General features: G+C 44.5%; 1 protein-coding gene across 2 annotated transcripts in view; it reads right to left on the reverse strand.

Annotated features, from left to right (window-relative positions):
* Positions 1–13,969, reverse strand: part of KLF3 (KLF transcription factor 3) — a 69,826-nt gene extending 55,857 nt beyond the window's left edge. Inside the window, exon 1 of one of the 2 annotated variants that reach the window (XM_073646142.1) lies at positions 13,782–13,969. Coding sequence is in view for 1 of the 2 variants with exons in the window: in XM_073646135.1 (XP_073502236.1) it covers positions 13,364–13,409 (46 nt within the window). In the remaining variant the exon portion in view is untranslated. Of the gene's footprint in view, positions 1–13,363; positions 13,425–13,781 lie in introns of those variants that run through there. The other variant, XM_073646135.1, reaches the window with a different exon arrangement.
* Positions 13,970–20,086: the final 6,117 nt, after the last annotated feature.

Raw genomic sequence — 20,086 nt, forward strand, 5'->3', positions numbered from 1 at the left:
CAGAAGCCTATGTTGTAGCGTCCTTGTTTACCCCATTGTATATGCTCCGCAGAAACGGCTCTCCAGTGAGGACTTAGTTTTAGCTTGACTAAGTGCACCATGTGTCTGAGCACTTGGCCTACAGAATACGTTGGGTCCGGACATATACTGCAATGTTCCCATAGGCCCCCATTTATCAGACAGAGGTGAAAAGTATGTTCTTTCAGCCTGTGTGAGGGTATCGACACCCTCTCCTGAATGCAACTTTCAAGAGAAAGAAAGATTGGGCATGTTGAATTACAACATGCCTGATCCTTTTTTTTGAAGGGTGAGAAGCAGCCTTTAGTGGTGTGTGACAACGGCTAGCCTCCCCATGGAGAATGCAGCCAAGTGAAGCGTGCATGTGTATCGGGGTTGTTAGGAATACCTGTCAGGCTGCCGAGCATTTGGCTGAAAGTTATCTAAGGTGTTTAAAGAGTAACTGTCATTTTAATTTTATAAATCAATATTATACATGAAAATAAGAAACTTTGTATTATATCTTATCAGAGAAATCTGCTTCTTTCTCCCCCTGGACTGATTTTTTCAAAATTCTCAATTCACAGGTAAAATCTATCGTCATTGAATACAGATTTTGCATTACTGAGATAGGAGATGGCAGTTGGTGCTTATAAAGTTCTATGGAGAACTGTAACAGTTGCTTCAGGTCTCTTGGTGCAGAATGTCTGTGTCTGCCTCTAGCCCCTCCCCTCTTCATAGAACTCTATAATCACCAACTGTCAACTCCTATCTCAGTATTGGAAAGATTTTTTTGAATGCAGATTTTAATCAAATTTAAAAACGATCTACTTAGATTTATTTATTTTTTTCAATTTCCTTATGTTAGATTTTTCTTTAAAGGTGTATTCCCATCTCCAAAATACTATTCCAGTATGTAGTAGGTATTTTAATAATATTAGCAAATACCTCAAATTAGAAATGTAGTATAGTGACAGTTAGTTATTGGTTAGTGATCATAACCGTGGATACCTAAGCTGCTGCAATGCCCTGCACATGAGGTAAGAGACATAGTGAATCAGGAGAACTATACTACATTTCTAATTGGAGTTATTTACTAATATTACACCTGCTATATATTGGGATAGGATCTTGGAGATCGGAAACCCCCTTTAATGCAATCCACTTGAGATCTGCATAATGAATATAGCAGGGAGGTCATCTGGAGTTTTTATAACTTACGAAACTTTCATATCAAGCAAATACAACCTTCTAGCAATTAGGCTTCTATTTTTAGTAAACGTACGATTGATACAAGTGGATTTTTGTGGTGGTTAAAGGCAGGGTTTAAATAGCGTGCGCTGTTGACCCACAAGCAATGTCTTCTTGTATATTTTATGATAAAAGAAAGAGCCGAGAGTTTATTTAGTGCGGCAGGTGATAATGCAGCCACTGATTGAAGAATTACATGACTTGGCACATTGCAGTCTATGGGGAGTGTTGCCATTGAACCTGGCTGCTGGCTGAAAGGTTTGGTCTAAGGGAAAGTAGGAGTCTGGGGATCGGTAATGTGACTGATAAGTTAAGAAATTGTTTTATTCCTAGTTTCATGTATTAAACAAGTTATTCGAGTGTTACATGGCAGCCACTCGGATGCAACTTGCAGTGCTTTTTTAGTGGAAGGTCACAAGCATCTCCCCTCCTCTGGTGCCCTTATACCCTATGGACAACACAGGTTGAAAAATCGTATTTTTGCAAATTGTCTTCATTTATTTCAAAGTGAAGTAATCCACTATTTTCTCCTAGTCTATCTATATAATTGTCTTATCCCGTCTGTCTGTCTTTCTGTCTGTCCTGGAAATCCCGGGTCGCTGATTGGTCCGGTCGCGGCCAATCAGCGACGCGGCATTTCAGAAAAACATGGCGGCCATTAGCGGCTCATGTGTGGCACGGAGGTCAGCGGCGATGAAGCCGGCTGCTCGCAGCATAAGTCCCCCGACCGCAGGCGCCTCTGACCTACATGCGGCTATCGTCGGAAGATCAGCGGCTACGGCCGTTTATCTCCCGAGGACAAGTGTGATGCCCCTCCTCTCCCCTCCCGTCCCTCCCCCCGCTCAGGACCCCGGCACCCGGCGTCATACTTACCCCTCCCCTCCCTCCTCCCGCTCAGGACCCCGGCACCCGGCGTCATACTTACCCCTCCCCGTGCCTGCGCAGCAGCTCTGTGACGTCTCAGGTCAGAGGGCGCGGTGACGTCTTTACACCGCGCTCTCTCCTGACCGGTCACAGCGCACATCGTGAAGATGCCGGCTACGCTGGAGTCCAGAGAAGCAGTGATGTGAGTATTGGATTTTTTTTTTTTGTATGGGGCCATAGGGGACCTGCATGGGGCACTATGAGGGGATGGGACATCCTGCATGGGCCATTATATGGGGGGAGAGGTGACATCCTACATGGGGCATTATATGGGGGAGAGGTGACATCCTGCATGGGGCACTATAGTGGGATGTGACTTCCTGAATGGGGCATTATATAGGGGGGGATGTGACATCCTGCATGGGGTATTATATACGGGGGATGTGACTTCCTGCATGGGGCATTATAAAGGAGGGTCGGGAGACATATGCTACAATACCTGATGCGTTAGAATCGGGCCACCATCTAGTTCAAAATAAACGAGGATAGGGAACAGTAAACTGTACTCCATGCAAAAAAAATGGTTAATTTAGTACCTCTTTATCAAACTTCTTACTATGGAGATTATTAAATCAGTGTCTGAGGCCATTTTCCATGTAAGAAAAGCATTGCATTTTAATAATGCAGAAAGTCTGCTGTTAATGCAAAGTGGATGTGATTTCAGAAAAAGTCATATTCCCTGGGTGTTCAATGACACTGTTGAACGGTGCTTTTTTTCCCCTATAGACTATTGGGGAGCCTGAAAAAAAAAAAAAAAAAAAAAAAAAAAAGCATGCGCTGAATCCCAGCGTTTCTGCACAAAATTTATAACAAAACAAAACCCTGCAGCAAATCTACTCCAAAAATGCATAAAAAGTAGTAAAATGCAAGAAAAAGGGAAAAAATGTATAAAACAACAGCAATAAATGCAATTATCAGAGCAGATTGCTATTGGATATTTTGGTGCAGACACCTGCAGAAAAGGGTCTCCACTAAGGCTATGTTCACACATCATGGTTTTTTTCAGCTTTTTTTTATGCCTTTTTTCATGCAAATTTTCAGCTGCGTTTTACAGTACCAGCAAAGTCTATGAGATTCTAGAAATCTCATGCACACATCATAGTTTTTTTTTGTTCAGGATTTTGTGCTTTGTATGTTTTTTTGCAAAATAGAGCATGTCACTTCTTTCAGCATTTTTTTACTCATTGGAAGTAAGGCTATGTTCACACATCATGTTTTTTTTCAGTGTTTTTTACTGCAGCAAAACCTGATCTCTTGCCAGGAGGTTGTTCCGGACTTTTCTTGCTTTTTTGCTTGTTTTTTGGTGTGCTTTTGTTGCTTTTTTCACTGTCCTTTTGTCTCTTTTATGCATGTACATAAAGTTCAGTGAAAAAAAAAAATAAAAATCTCATTCTGGTTTTGGCACAAAAAATGCTGAAAAACCTGACATCTGCGTTTTTGGTGCGTTTTTTTCAGCGTTTTTTTTTTTTTTTTTCACCACCCATTACTTCCAATGGGTGAAAAAACGCTGAAAGAAGTGACATGCTCTATACTGCAAAAAAAACATGCAAAACACAAAATCCTGAACAAAAAAAACCCAAAGATGTGTGCATGAGAATTCTGGAATCTCATTGACTTTACTGGTACTGTAAAAAGTAGCTGAACTTTGCATAAAAAAAAGCACGCTGAAAAAAAACATGATGTGTGAACATAGCTTTATGGGTGGTGAAAAAAACGCAAGTGTCAGGTTTTTCAGCATTTTTTGTGCCAAAACCAGAATGAGATTTTTTTTTCTCACTGAACTTTATGTACATGCATAAAAGGGACAAAAGGACAGTGAAAAAAAACGCAGCAAAAAAGCAAGAAAAATCCTGAACAACCTTCTGGCGAGAGATCCGGTTTTGCTGCAGAAAAAAAAAAACGCTGAAAAAAACCCATGATGTGTGAACATAGCCTAAATCTCCAATTTCCTTATTGTAATACTTTTCAGTCGGTTTTATCTGATCTGCAGTAAGAACATGGCAGGTCTGCAGAGCACAATAACTAAGGATGTCCTAACTGTGAGCCTGGTGGAAAGGGCTATAGTCAATGGGAAGGGCAGCCAAATACCAATGACCTGGAAATGTGATCAGACGGCGAGAAAGTGAAGATTTCCGGGCTGGTGGAACTTTCTGAATGAGCAATCGTACAGAAGCTGATGGTAGAGCTGGAGACGGAGAAACCTCACATCTACTCTACACCCGGTCGACCGTCCATAGTTTCCAGGGAAAGTCCTGTGTTGTGATGTTGTTTCCACTAAATGTGCAGTTTCTGACAATCTCCTTGATTATTACATGTGTCAATTTCCTTGTTTCATTGCACGTCTCTCAGATGTTTGTTTTTCATGATATTTGTGAGTAATAGGTCATAGTTTCATGCCAAATTCTTATGTCACACTGGAAGCATCTCCCACAATCTATGACATTTATACATGTACCATGGGGGACTTCTGTATAAAGCTAATCAAATACAATCAATATGAACATGCAGTAACGCTAGACTCAAACTGGACACTTTTTAGCCAAAGATACAAGTAGATACTAAAAAAGAGAAGTATGGAACGACTTGGGACCAAGATGGAGTTCATATCCTAAAGAGAGGGGAAGTACTGTGCAAAGCTTTCACAAACTAATCTCTTAAGAACAAGTCTTGGCACACAACGTGTGTGGCAACTGCATAACAAAAACATGTCTTAACCCAGTCTAAGGCTGCGTTCACACACCGTTGTAGCCATTTTGCTTTTTTTCCCCTGCGATTTTGGAAAGTTGCGGAAAAACAATTCATTTTTTGCCATGGTTGCAAAAAATAAAAGAAAAAAAATGCAGCATGCTCTCTACATGTGAATGCATGTCTAAGGGGTCATTTAGATGAGCGAATTATTGAAGCTCATTCACCAATTAAATGTATAAATATGCTGACAATCACTCAACAGCCAAACAAAATGCGCATTAACGGGGTGATTGGATTGTAAGTGCTTGCATTAAAATCATCGTTTTCTGCAGTATATGGTCCCGTGTACACAGGAGATGTGCTGCCGATGACGAGGATATCCTGTTTGCACTGAACGTTCCTATTAGCAATCGTTCTGTGCGCATAGAATTCCAGTCGTTCTGTCCATACGGGCCATAAGGCTAAGAGAAAAAGTTTCCATAACTTTCTAGAGAATGTCTGGCACCGCTGATCTCGAAAGTAATAAAAAATAATCCAATATGTCCAATCCCTGATAGGAGCTGTCAAAGGATCCTTTAATGAAAAGATTGTTGGCAGATCCGTATGCAGTTGAGGTATAGTGTAACACTATATTCTCCTTTATGAACAATGCTCCGAGGTAGGAGAATACCTCTTATAATACACATCCAATGGAACACGCCACCATTCTTTTCTAGACAAGTCAATGAGAACAAAGGTTCTGTATGGGCCAATAGCAGACTATGCCGTATACAGAAAGCATTGTACAAGAGGCCTTAATATCCCCCACTAGACAATTCTTGGTCATCCAATGACATCTATTGTCATCATCATATCCTGCCTACAGATCTGTAAAGGAATATACAGACTGGCTGAGCCGCCTGGTTGCGTCTCACCCCAGTGGTCTTATAATACACTAATTATTGACAGGTACAGTCCATAAAATTTATTTCACCCCTTATTTATTTGGGCATGAAACTAAAACTAATCTAAATTGTTGTCACATCCTAAAAGCTGTTTCGAAGTGGGAATACATTGTGGTAACACAACCAAACCATATCCTTATGACGGCTCAATTACTGTGCTCTACTTGTTAAATGAGGCAATTGTGTAATAAATCACAACATATCACCATATTACTACCAGATTTGTACATACAGCAGCTTTTACAATAACAGGACAGATATCTTCTTTGTTATTATAGTAACTGCTATGGGTAAAGGGGTTATAGGAAGTTTCGCCCCCAGGTACATTTTGCCCCCGCACATTTCGTCCCCGGACCAGGGCGAACTGGGGACGATATGTGTGGGGGCAAAATATCCTGGGGGCAAAACATCCAATTCCCAGGTAAAGGAAGCCGCCCTATAATACCATCATGTATAAGAGAAATGTTTATACGTCAGTTCCCTAATATCTAACGTATCCATCACAGGATCATCAAGAACTGCTTCACCAGTTTCATGTTATTTCGTGGTCCCAGTAAAGACGATGGTCAGCAGATGTGTCTAGGCTTTTCATCTTGGTCCATAATGGGACTGTGAAACACAGATTTGTTAGATTGGCCTAGTAGCCAATTCCTTATATTCCTGTTGGATCCCATCTCAGTTTTAACAAACAATCATAATGAGATAAAACCATGATTTATCATCAGCAAAATTGACTTACAGTCTCCAAAGATACATTTAGACAAGTCGATAATCATCCGAGTGTCCCAGATTGTCGTCTCTTTTAACCATTTTGCTGATCACGATAGGATCAATCAAAACACTCATTCGTTAGGGGGATGAGATCGTTTACATCGGCATTATATTCTTCATTAATTGGCAACATATTATATACAGGGGACGTGCTGCTTATAATACGATGCTGAATGGGGGCGGAAGGACTTGTATATAGTTGATTATCACTGGTTAATGGTCCAAAATCGCCCTGTCTAATTGTATCTTAAAAGGTTAAAATAGTTACATGGCCTGGTAAATGAAACTATGGTGTGGTAATACTGGTCAATGGAAGTGGATCACAACCGTACTCCTGATCAGTGAGCATCACAGGACATAAATAGGCCCTGATTAACATTAGCTCAAAATCGTACGAACTTGTTGATTTCAGCTAGACTAATCTAATGTGAATAGTAGCCTCCAAACTCGCCCGACAGATTATGTATGGGAGAAAAGAAGGATTGAACATGTTGGGCTTTATAGTCCAATCCTTTTGTTGAGCATGCATGTGTATGGGGGTGTCCGCGTGCTGATTGAGAGTTCATCCATCTCTTGAAGGTGTAGAAGGCTCTGTTCACACTACAGTAATGGTATCGACCCTTAGTGGTGTCATAACTGGAATGACAGCAGTGTTCATGATGGATCCTTTTTTCCTGCAGCTCATGTGGCACCAATATAATCCACAATATTGTAAAAATAGCCCAAATATCCGTTACCATCTGACCTTGACCTCCATTAGGACTTACAATCTAATATCGACATCTCAAACTTAAAGGGGTTTTCCTACGAACGAAAGTTCATTTTAATAAATAGATCTTTAAATAATAATAAGTTTCACAATTGGATGTGATTAAATAAAATGTTCCTGTGCTGAGATAATCTTATAAATGTGCCCCTGCTGTGTACTGTGTAATGGCTGTGTCTGACCGTACAGGAACATGGTCTGATCATACCACAGCTCCTGGGCAGAAGGGGGGGGGGGGGGGGGAGAGAGTATACAGACAGGACAGCAGGGGATCACAGCTGATTCTTTTTGTGAGGTAAAACATTTCACTGCCTGTTCTTAAACAATGTTTTACTTCAAAGAAAGAATCAGCTGTGACCCCCTGCTGTAATGTCTGTATACTCTTTTGCTTCCTCCCCTGTCCAGGAGATGTGGTATGATCAGACCATGTTCCTGTATGGTCAGACACAGCCATTACACAGTACACAGCAGGGGCACAGATATAAGATTATCTCAGCACAGGAACATTTTATTTAATCACATCCAATTGTGGAAGTTATTATTATTCCTAGAGCTATTGATTAAAATGAACTTTTGTTCGTGGGAAAACACCTTTAAGCGGCAATTTATTTGTATGTTTCGGAATGTGGGAAAAAAACAATGTAGACACGAGGAGAACATACACACCACATTCAGAAGTTGCATTTGGTCATATTTCCAAAACTTGTGGTTTTGAAGGCCCAAATCTCACTGGGTATAGACAAAGGGTTAAGCAGTGGTGAGCCGAGGTGTTGGATCCCAGGGTGGGGACTGGGAGTTGCTGGGGCAGTGACAGAGGTTTGGTCAGGACCCGTGATCTGAAACAGGAAAGAGCACACATATGCCATTTGGAATGTATGACGCAAACTCCAGCCTTGAAACAAAGAAAAGGAAACAGCTCTTCTGGCTTAGCAGGGGAGAAAGCACAGAGAGACTGCAGTCAGCCCTGGCTGAGCAATATTCATGAGTAGCTGCACTCATCTCATACAGCAGCACCGGGTGGAGGTGTTTGTTCAATGGGTGTGAAGAAAAACAAGGGCTTTATAGGCAGGTCCTGCCCTGTTTACAAATACACGAAAGGTGATCGGCCGCAATCTACATTAAATAGTCCAAATGAGGGAATGACTAATGACCAGATCATACCAGAAGGAGCATCGCCCTGACCTATATTCTATCATCATACTCGGTTTCAGCCGATTCACACTCGAAATGGCTATAAACAGTCTAAAAATCCCATTTATATCATTTTATGATTGTTGTACAAAGCTATATTCACACAGAGTTTTTGGGAGTGGATCATCTCCTCAAAAATGTTTGGAAAACTCTTCCTATTTAGTTCTGTGGGAAATCCACTTTGGGTTTTTTGGCTTTTCTCTGAAAAAGTTTTGGTAAAAAAAAAAAAAAAAAATTAAAAAAATTGAAAATAAAAGTAGATGCCCCTTCTTTGAAGCGGAGTTGGAATCTACTCTGAACTAGGTATTGTAAAATCAAAAGTCTGAAAAAATTGCTCTAGGAAAAATAAAGCTTCTCCAATATCACTTTAGGTCCCCTTCAGATGTCAGTGATGTTTCTCTTATGGTCCAAGTTTAATCAGTATTTTTGATCAGGATAGCACGGTGGCTCAGTGGTTAGCACTGTTACTTTGCAGCGCTGGGGTCCTGGGTTCAACTCCCACCAAGGACAACATCTGTAAGGAGTTTGTATGTTCTCCCTGTGTTTGCGTGGGTTTCCTCTGGGTTCTCCGGTTTCCTCCCACACTCAAAAAGCATACTGATAGGGAATGTAGATTGTGAGCCCCAATGGGGACAGTGATGATAATGTCTGTAAAGCATAATATTATACTGTCATCAGAGTTTGGTCAGTTTAAGTTTTTACCATCAAGAGTTGTATCAGTTTTTCTCATATGAAAAAAAAATTAAAATGGAGGTTTCTCACTCGTTTCCTATCAAATATTGAAATTAAGGAAAGCACATGGATGGCATCAGAGTGCTGTCCTATTTTTTCAGGACCCATAGACTTCCATTGACGAGTTTGATCTGACACGACACCCTGCTTTGTGCCGACCACTCAGTCTGAGTAAAAAAAAAAAGGGGCATGTGAACTACCCCATATAGACTACCATAGGTAAAAGTGGTATGTGTGAAAAACACAGAAAGCATTTGTATGGGAAAAACTAAATGTCTGAATAAGCAATAAGGAAGAGAGAAATTCCTCCAAAAATTCAAAGGTATGTGCATACGACATCTTTTCAAGGCGGATCCTTTTCAAAACCCGCCTGAAAAAGTGCTAACTAAATGCACAAAAGAATGAACATATGCACTTCTAGGTAAAAACGATTTGCTGTTCACACTTTTTAGTGTCTTATCTACTCAGACATTTTCCTCTCAAAAGACGCTCCATACTTTATAATAGAAATCAATTTCAAAACTCAAAAGATGCCCAGGTGTCTTTTTGAACATTTTGCCAGTAGAGGTTGTCCACTCCTTTTACATTGATGGCCTATCCTTAGGACAGGTCATCAATGTCTGATCGGCCGGGGTCCGGCATCTGGCATCCCCGCCAATCAGCTGTTATCATTGGCGGTGGTCGCCGGCCGGAAGTACTCACTTGCGTAGTTGGCAGTCTTCTGGTAGTGGCCGAGGCTTAGTACTACACATCCGCTTCCTATTCTAATCTATAGGAGGTGGATGTGCAGTACCCTGCCGCAGCCACTACAAGTAGACTGCCAGTTCTGCAAGCAAGTACTTCCGGCCGGCGGGGGGTGCCGGGTGCGGGACCCCAGCCAATCAGACACTGATGACCTATCCTAAGGATAGGCCAACAATGTAAAAGTAGTGGACAACCTCTTTAAGGCTACAGTCACACTGTCAGTATTTGGTGAGTTTTTTTTACCTCAGTATTTGTAAGCCAAAACCAGGTGAGGAACAATCAGAGGAAAAGTATAATAGAAACAAGTGCACCAAATATGCATTTTTGGCTGTGAACTAACCGCACTCCATATCAGGATCCATTTGGGGGTCAAAAGTGAAAACGGATTTCCATTTTTGATCATTATCTACAAGCGCATATAGCTCCATCCATCCATCCACTTTGTTGACCGCCATATAATGCTCTAGAATAGTGCCGTGATATGGGGTTAGTCTACCCAAGAAGAACTACTACAGTATGAGAATGCCTCTATATTACTGGATCTGATGGAACAAGCCATACTTTAGTTTTTCTGAAGTTTTTGATCCTCTTTGTGAAATCCGGAGCATCTGGCGGTACAGGAATGACTCATGGAAATGTATGGGTGCTGTATTACTGCTCGTAAAACTCAATTGGAGTATTCTACAACTTTACAATGTAACTATAATAGGGTCATGTCCCGACTTTTTTATTAAAAAAAATACCATTTTATCTGTATATTGTATCATACATCAAAGCAGATGAGAAGCCAATTAGAGACTATTACCTACAGAAGCATTTAGATATTTCAGGTGAACAAAATACACGCACAGGTTGTGTCAGCACAATATATCATTGTGTCAGAAGTCACAGAGCGTCAGATAACACATACCAGCTATATACACATACTGTAATCCATACATTAATGTGTGCAGCGCCAGCAGTCAATATAGCTTGGAAGTTGTCACAGCTACAGCAGTGAAGTAAAGCAGTGTGGCCTTAGCAACTAACGAAACATGAAGAAGACCGGTTGGAAGTAACAAATAAAAAAGGAGATCTATCAAATTAGAAAAGACAATGCTAATCTGTCTCCTTGACATTAATATATTCCTGGTATGCAAGTAGAATTAAGCGCATGGAGAGGACAGTGCCGCAGATCATCCCGGGTAAGGCCGCATTCACACAAGTTAGTTTTCATGCAGTTTTTCTTGTAGTGGACACAGAGCTGCAGAGCTGAGAAGTATCCAATCCATCCATGTTAAAGCAAACAAAAACGCGTCGCCTGTTGGGACAGATTTTCCATTTTGTGCACGTAACATCCATAGCATTTCACAGTTCCAGCAAAGTGGATGATTTCTGAATTAATCACATCCACTGTTGCATTTTTTTTTTTGAAGGGGGGGGGGGTGCTGAAATTGGCTTTTGTTGCGTTCTTTAAAATCAGCAGCACGCCAATTTCTGTTGCAGAAACTCATCTTCTTGGTGCAGATTTAACCTATCCATGGCGGTACAGTAATGTCTGCTCTGGAGATCGTTATGTTCATGTCATTTACCACATTGAATCCTATTTGACGCAATGAAGACCACCTTAACATAAAAAACCCTCAGTTCTAAATTGCAAGACAGGAGTTCAAACTTTCCACAAGTTCTGCCAAAATAATGATCTTGTCTCCAGCTTCTTCTCCTTCCTGTGCTACTGTTTTCTAAGCCATAAAAACTAATTTGGCCCCAATAAAGTAGTTACCCTTCAGCCAATGCCTGGGTATAATAAAGCGGCTTAGAAGTTGGCTACTAACTGTTGGGCTATGGCTTCAACTGTTGGTACCAGCCAGGCACATACACATTGTGCAAAAAGTGGAGGACATGGCAACATCTGTTCCCACCACTGTCCTGCTCATGCAAGAGTGAAGGGCAGGCTGAGGGCAAAGTCTTCTTTTTTTAGTCATTACAACATCTCACAAAGTGGTGCCATGGTAAAGTCATTACCAGCTGGCACACACAGATCCGTGACATTGTGGGGCACCCAGGTGGGCATAACAAAGCAGTTACGACTACTCTATATAATATACATTGAACGGACAGGTCTCATGTATGAACGTACGGAGCTGGGGAAAAAAAAAATGTTCTTCAAAGCTGTGCACACATAATAATCTCCAGTTATCCGGAGCTACATGTTAATAAATGTATACATGATCAGTGCACGCTGATAACATTCCAAGAAAACTTTCTCTATGGCGACATATTTTTTCCCCGGCTATGTACAGATGTAGCAGAGCTGGGATTATCATTTGGCACAGCACCTTTTTTAGATCACAGAGTGCCATCTGTGGCTTATAAAGCAATACTAGGAACGTTCAGCTCCTAAGAGTTACAGTAATTGAAGAATTCAGCTCTCTATATAAAGAACATAGAAGATCCCTGAAGAAAATGAAAAATGGCGCATAAAACCCAAATGGAGAAAAAAAAAAAAAACACAACTTGTTGGAATTGATAAGCCCACCACAGACAATCAGTGTTAAACCTTTCCAGATGACCACCTCTTTGAGAAGACCCTTTACCCAGACCAGATATCCTGTAGCAAAATTTTAGTTCCACCACTTATTATCAACTTTTTTGGAGAAGACCAACCCCTAGAAGTCCATTTCTATTTGGTTGACACAAAGTGGTAATAAATCCGAGAAGTGACTGACTATTTTCCATTGGTTCACAAGTATTTTAGAGACCCCTCCACCAATGGCAAAGAGACAACCGATTTTATACATAGTGGATCGTCTGTGACGACTCACAGCAGAATTATTCAGTCAGATGAATCACGTCTAACGACTCATCCGATTACAAAACACTGTACTAAATAAAAAAAAAAAAAGTTGTAAAAAATAAAAAATACAATTCCTGGAAGTTCGAAGGATTTCAATTGAGCTTAACTTTGTTGGTAGCCTGAACGCAAGTATATCTGGTTCAGTGCTGTCATAGCTTATGCAAAAAAAAAAAAAATAATCACATCCACGACTTTGATGTATATAACAGTAAAAGGCATATATATCGCAGGAAAAGAAACCACAGATCCATAAAGTGTCAAAGATGATTAAAGAGATGTCCGAATTTGGTTAAAATTTTATAAAAACGATTGATCAACCCCACTGTACCCCCCCAAAAAAACAAAGACCCCCAAAATATTGATCTTCTTTCCCCATAATCCCCCAGATTGTCCATATCTTCCACTGTAATATTATTACAGAATAAAGTGCCCTGCGTTAGAAAGTTGGCTTTTTAAGACAACTAATTATCGGCGAATGCCAATCATCTCACAGCCCTCAGTGACAAGGGCTTTCTGTACCTCCTCGCAGAGGGTCCCGGGCCACTGACTGGCACTGTGTGCTCATTTAAAGTCCCCATCAATCAGCCTTTTTGTTAAGACAGCCCGGTGGAAAATGTAGAGACCAATGTGTGGCCAGCGCTCAATCAGCTGACAGTAAGTTTAGCTTGTCCTGGGAATGGTGCCCACCACAGCCAACCAGGTGATGAGTGCCAACACAAACTCAGCTCTTCTTCTGATTATCCCAGAAGGGTCTTCTTCATCCAGAGGCAAAAAAAAAAAAAAAAAGAAGTGCCCGTCATCCAGTTGACAACCCATTCCCCAAAACAAAAAGCAATCACTTGTACCCAAGTCACCCCAAGATTAACCAGGGCACCTGGAAAGTTTCAATAAATAAGACTAAACTAGTGTAGTAGAGCATAAAGAATTGGAGACTTACTGTAATCCAAGGCTGGAGGGGGCACAGGGGATCTGGTATATCACACCTTTGGGTAGTAGTCCCTTTACTCCAGTAATAAGCTTGGTCTACAGCGCTCTCTCAGCTGTGTCTCACATGAGTGTGTGGCTGCTGCAGCCTCAAGGTTAGGGACAAGCCTCTAAGGGATGGGAATTCAGGGAGGGAGGAGGTCTGATCAGCAGCACTCTACACACCAGGGTGGGGCAGGGCAGCTCCTGCCCATAGGGTGGAGGGTGGATTTGGGTGGAGGCTTGGACCAGTCAACATTGACACTTTCATAAATATATATTTACAGAGCACTCAGCCTCTCCCCTGCAGCTGCCTCCTCCTCCTCCTCCTCCTCCTCCTCCCCACACACACACAGGACCTGATCACTCTGTGACCCCACACACTCCTAGTAATGCAAATCAGCCTGCTTAGTCTAGATCCACACCAGGAAAAGAAGCAGAGAACTAAAGGTCGCAAAATAGTCCAGTATTGTGGAAATTCCTACTCTACGAGATATTGAAGCCTGAGAAGAGGAACGCTGACTTCTTGTACCATACACTTCCTCGTAACGATAAGCGTCAAGTCTGGATATAACATTGGGGTAGCAGGGCTGAGTTTTTTCTAAATGAACCATAGTTTGTCATTTGGCACAACTCACCCAGATATCACAATGTTGTGGTTTACTGTAGAACTGCATACTATGGCATTCCCTCAGTGACCTATTAGGACTTTAATATTACTTTTTATGTTGAACTCCTCCTAATTCTAGGGCGACGTACGTATGAAAAAGGTTCAAACAGGCTATAAATACACAACATAATAAGTATGACTACATAAGTAACAAGATCAGAGCAATAAATATGACTAAGGTCTCTTACAAACATCTGCTTCCATCTCGCACATTCTGGCTTTCACCAATGTGCCGAATCCGTTTTTCACCAATTTTCGGTCTGTGATATGTGTTTATCACCAGTGTGGCATCCATTTTTCTCATATGCACAAAAAAAAGCTTCCAAGGTTCTCCTACCCGTTAAACTGTAACAGGACACAAATTAAAAGCAGATGGCATCAGTCAGTGTGTTGTCTATTTTTTTCACCGACCCATAGGCTTGAATTGGTGAGTCTGATCCATGACTCAAATCAAAGATGGATATGTAGAGAGTTCCACAGACTATAATGAGTATGTGATCTAGCCATGAAAAATTCAGATAGAATATGAATTTTGAAAAATGGACGTCTGAATGAAGCCTAAGTAAAGTAAGTGGTCCTCCCTGTGTAGTGTGGGGTCTGTCATTCTCTACCTGTCCTCCCTGTGTAGTGCGGGGTCTGTCACTCTCTACCTGTCCTCCCTGTGTAGTGTGGGGTCTGTCACTCTCTACCTGTCCTCCATGTGTAGTGTGAGGTCTGTCACTCTCTACCTGTCCTCCATGTGTAGTACGGGGTCTGTCACTCTCTACCTGTCCTCCATGTGTAGTGTGGGGTTTGTCACTCTCTACATATCCTCCATGTGCAGTGTGGTGTCTGTCACTCTCTACCTGTCCTCCATGTGTAGTGCGGGGTCTGTCACTCTCTACATATCCTCCATGTGCAGTGTGGAGTCTGTAACTCTCTACCTGTCCTCCATGTGTAGTGCGGGGTCTGTCACTCTCTACCTGTCCTCCATGTGCAGTGTGGAGTCTGTCACTCTCTACCTGTCCTCCATGTGTAGTGCGGGGTCTGTCACTCTCTACCTGTCCTCCCTGTGTAGTGCGGGGTCTGTCACTCTACCTGTCCTCCATGTGTAGTGCGGGGTCTGTCACTCTCTACCTGTCCTCCATGTGTAGTGTGGAGTCTGTAACTCTCTATCTGTCCTCCATGTGTAGTGCGGGGTCTGTCACTCTCTACCTGTCCTCCCTGTGTAGTACGGGGTCTGTCACTCTACCTGTTCTCCATGTGTAGTGCGGGGTCTGTCACTCTCTACCTGTCCTCCATGTGTAGTGTGGTGTCTGTCACTCTCTACCTGTCCTCCATGTGTATTGCGGGGTCTGTCGTTCTCTACATGTCCTCCATGTGTACTATGGGGTCTGACACTCTCTACCTGTCCTCCATGTTTAGTGCGGGGTCTGTCACTCTCTACCTGTCCTCCATGTGCAGTGTGGAGTCTGTCACTCTCTACCTGTCCTCCATGTGTAGTGTGGAGTCTGTCACTCTCTACCTGTCCTCCCTGCTTAGTGTGGAGTCTGTCACTCTCTACCTGTCCTCCATGTGTAGTGTGGGGTCTGTCACTCTCTACCTGTCCTCCATGTGTAGTGCGGGGTCTGTCACTCTCTACCTGTCCTCCCTGTGTAGTGTGGAGTCTGTCACTCTCTACCTATCCTCCCTGTGTAGTGTGGGGTCTGTAACTCTACCTGTCCTTCATGTGTAGTGCGAGGTCTATCACTCTCAGCCTGTCCTCCATGTGTAGTGTGGAGTCTGTCACTCTCTACCTGTCCTCCATGTGTAGTGCGGGGTCTGTCACTCTCTACCTGTCCTCCCTGTGTAGTGCGGGGTCTGTCACTCTACCTGTCCTCCATGTGTAGTGCGGGGTCTGTCACTCTCTACCTGTCCTCCATGTGTAGTGTGGAGTCTGTAACTCTCTATCTGTCCTCCATGTGTAGTGCGGGGTCTGTCACTCTCTACCTGTCCTCCCTGTGTAGTACGGGGTCTGTCACTCTACCTGTTCTCCATGTGTAGTGCGGGGTCTGTCACTCTCTACCTGTCCTCCATGTGTAGTGTGGTGTCTGTCACTCTCTACCTGTCCTCCATGTGTATTGCGGGGTCTGTCGTTCTCTACATGTCCTCCATGTGTACTATGGGGTCTGACACTCTCTACCTGTCCTCCATGTTTAGTACGGGGTCTGTCACTCTCTACCTGTCCTCCATGTGCAGTGTGGAGTCTGTCACTCTCTACCTGTCCTCCATGTGTAGTGTGGAGTCTGTCACTCTCTACCTGTCCTCCCTGCTTAGTGTGGAGTCTGTCACTCTCTACCTGTCCTCCATGTGTAGTGTGGGGTCTGTCACTCTCTACCTGTCCTCCATGTGTAGTGCGGGGTCTGTCACTCTCTACCTGTCCTCCCTGTGTAGTGTGGAGTCTGTCACTCTCTACCTATCCTCCCTGTGTAGTGTGGGGTCTGTAACTCTACCTGTCCTTCATGTGTAGTGCGAGGTCTATCACTCTCAGCCTGTCCTCCATGTGTAGTGTGGAGTCCGTCACTCTCTATCTGTCCTCCATGTGTAGTGCGGGGTCTGTCACTCTCTACCTGTCCTCCCTGTGTAGTGTGGGGTCTGTTACTCTCTGCCTGTCCTCCCTGTGTAGTACGGGGTCTGTCACGCTCTACCTGTCCTCCCTGTGTAGTGTGGGGTCTGTCACTCTCTACCTGTCCTCCATGTGTAGTGCGGGGTCTGTCACTCTCTACCTGTCCTCCATGTGTAGTACGGGGTCTGTCACTCTCTACATATCCTCCATGTGCAGTGTGGTGTCTGTCACTCTCTACCTGTCCTCCATGTGCAGTGTGGAGTCTGTAACTCTCTATCTGTCCTCCATGTGTAGTGCGGGGTCTGTCACTCTCTACCTGTCCTCCCTGTGTAGTGCGGGGTCTGTCACTCTACCTGTCCTCCATGTGTAGTGCGGGGTCTGTCACTCTCTACCTGTCCTCCATGTGTAGTGTGGAGTCTGTAACTCTCTATCTGTCCTCCATGTGTAGTGCGGGGTCTGTCACTCTCTACCTGTCCTCCCTGTGTAGTACGGGGTCTGTCACTCTACCTGTTCTCCATGTGTAGTGCGGGGTCTGTCACTCTCTACCTGTCCTCCATGTGTAGTGTGGTGTCTGTCACTCTCTACCTGTCCTCCATGTGTATTGCGGGGTCTGTCGCTCTCTACATGTCCTCCATGTGTACTATGGGGTCTGACACTCTCTACCTGTCCTCCATGTTTAGTGCGGGGTCTGTCACTCTCTACCTGTCCTCCATGTGCAGTGTGGAGTCTGTCACTCTCTACCTGTCCTCCATGTGTAGTGTGGAGTCTGTCACTCTCTACCTGTCCTCCCTGCTTAGTGTGGAGTCTGTCACTCTCTACCTGTTCTCCATGTGTAGTGTGGGGTCTGTCACTCTCTACCTGTCCTCCATGTGTAGTGCGGGGTCTGTCACTCTCTACCTGTCCTCCCTGTGTAGTGTGGAGTCTGTCACTCTCTACCTATCCTCCCTGTGTAGTGTGGGGTCTGTAACTCTACCTGTCCTCCATGTGTAGTGCGGGGTCTATCACTCTCTACCTGTCCTCCATGTGTAGTGCGGGGTCTATCACTCTCTACCTGTCCTCCATGTGTAGTGTGGAGTCCGTCACTCTCTATCTGTCCTCCATGTGTAGTGCGGGGTCTGTCACTCTCTACCTGTCCTCCCTGTGTAGTGTGGGGTCTGTTACTCTCTGCCTGTCCTCCCTGTGTAGTACGGGGTCTGTCACTCTCTACCTGTCCTCCCTGTGTAGTGTGGGGTCTGTCACTCTCTACCTATCCTCCCTGTGTAGTGTGGGGTCTGTAACTCTACCTGTCCTCCATGTGTAGTGCGGGGTCTATCACTCTCTACCTGTCCTCCGTGTGTAGTGCTTGGTCTATCACTCTCTACCTGTCCTCCATGTGTAGTGCGGGGTCTGTCACTCTCTACCTGTCCTCCATGTGTAGTGTGGGGTCTGTCATTCTCTACCTGTCCTCCATGTGTAGTGCGGGGTCTGTCACTCTCTACCTGTCCTCCATGTGTAGTGCAGGGTCTGTCATTCTCTACCTGTCCTCCATGTGTAGTGCGGGGTCTATCACTCTCTACCTGTCCTCCATGTGTAGTGCAGGGTCTGTCATTCTCTACCTGTCCTCCACATGTGTAGTGCGGGGTCTATCATTCTCTACCTGTCCTCCATGTGTAGTGTGGAGTCTGTCATTCTCTACATGTCCTCCATATGTAGTGTGGAGTCTGTCACTCTACCTGTACTCCATGTGTAGTGTGGAGTCTGTCACTCCCTACCTGTCCTCCATGTGTAGTGTGGAGTCTGTCATTCTCTACCTGTCCTCCATATGTAGTGTGGGGTCCGTCACTACCCGTCTTCCATGTGCATGGATTTATATAGTGTGACCAAGTTGTCAAGTGACGCGCCCCCAGGACTGTGGGGTACTCGGTGCCGGGCTGGTGGACGCTGAGAAAAGGGATATGTCACGGTGGCTGGCCCAGTCCGTGGCCCAGGGTGGTCAACAAAAAGGGGAATGTTATTTATATGGGGTTTGTGGTTTTAGGAAGTGTTCGTGACGCTACCTGTGGTACCTGGTAAGGATAACCAGCGCTGCTGCAGTTCTCCGGGGGTGATGGGATGGCAGCTGGGATGTTTCTGCTCCCCACAGGTGGAGCGGGCCCCCGGGGCAGTGTAGGAGTTTGATGGTGTTGATGCTGGGCGTTGTAGTGCAGAGGGAGAGATGGCGCAGCTGAAATAACTGACAGAGGCAGTGCAGTGCAGTCATCCGAGGTTTTACTCACAGTTCTCATGTAAGTTCCACAGGTACACTGCGCGGGTGCCAGCCTCCCACGTCGCGCTGCGTTCACCAGAACAGGGGTTCAGCTCTTCCTCAGATAGGTCCGGAGCATTTGACGGAACCCCGCTTTCTTATGTTCCTCACTAGACTGACTTCTCACGCTGGGTCTTCTCCCTCCTGCCCTGGGCTTCCCCATACACAGTCCCGATCGGGTGCTCTGAAGTCCCTCTGGGCAACTTGGAGTTCCCGGACCTACTTGACCCTCACGGTGACTAAGATGAGGCTGTGGCAACTGCACCATAAAAGTCAGAAGCCTCCGGTTTTTCCAGCCGAGACCTGGAGTAACACGGCTGGTCCAGGGGCCGGTCCCCTTCTTGCGGCCTGATCCCTCTGACTCCTGGCAGATTCGGGGGGTACGGGTGCCGTCCTGCACTCGCCGTACCCCCTGGGATCCCTTCTATAGAACGGAGCCTTCCTCCTCTGCTCCCCTCCTGGGCCTCTATCACTAGGCCCTACTTGTGGAGCAGAGCTCCTAAAGAGACTCAGCTCCCTGACTGTTCTCACTCACTTCTTCACTGACTACTCTGCCACCCTAAGATGGCTTCCCATTATATACCTCCTACTATGGTGCTCCCCTATTCTACTTCCTCCGCCCACACCCACTACTGGTTCCCCCTACCTTTGGTTCCCCCCACTCCAGCCAGGGACAGGGCTCAGCAGGAAACACAGTGCATCTTGCCCTTCCAGCCGGCCTGGAGCAGTGTAGTGTTGAAT

This window comes from Phyllobates terribilis, unplaced genomic scaffold (assembly GCF_046119375.1).
Source record: "Phyllobates terribilis strain yellow unplaced genomic scaffold, ASM4611937v1 Scaffold_1__5_contigs__length_1240528914, whole genome shotgun sequence".
Lineage (NCBI taxonomy): Eukaryota > Metazoa > Chordata > Amphibia > Anura > Dendrobatidae > Phyllobates > Phyllobates terribilis.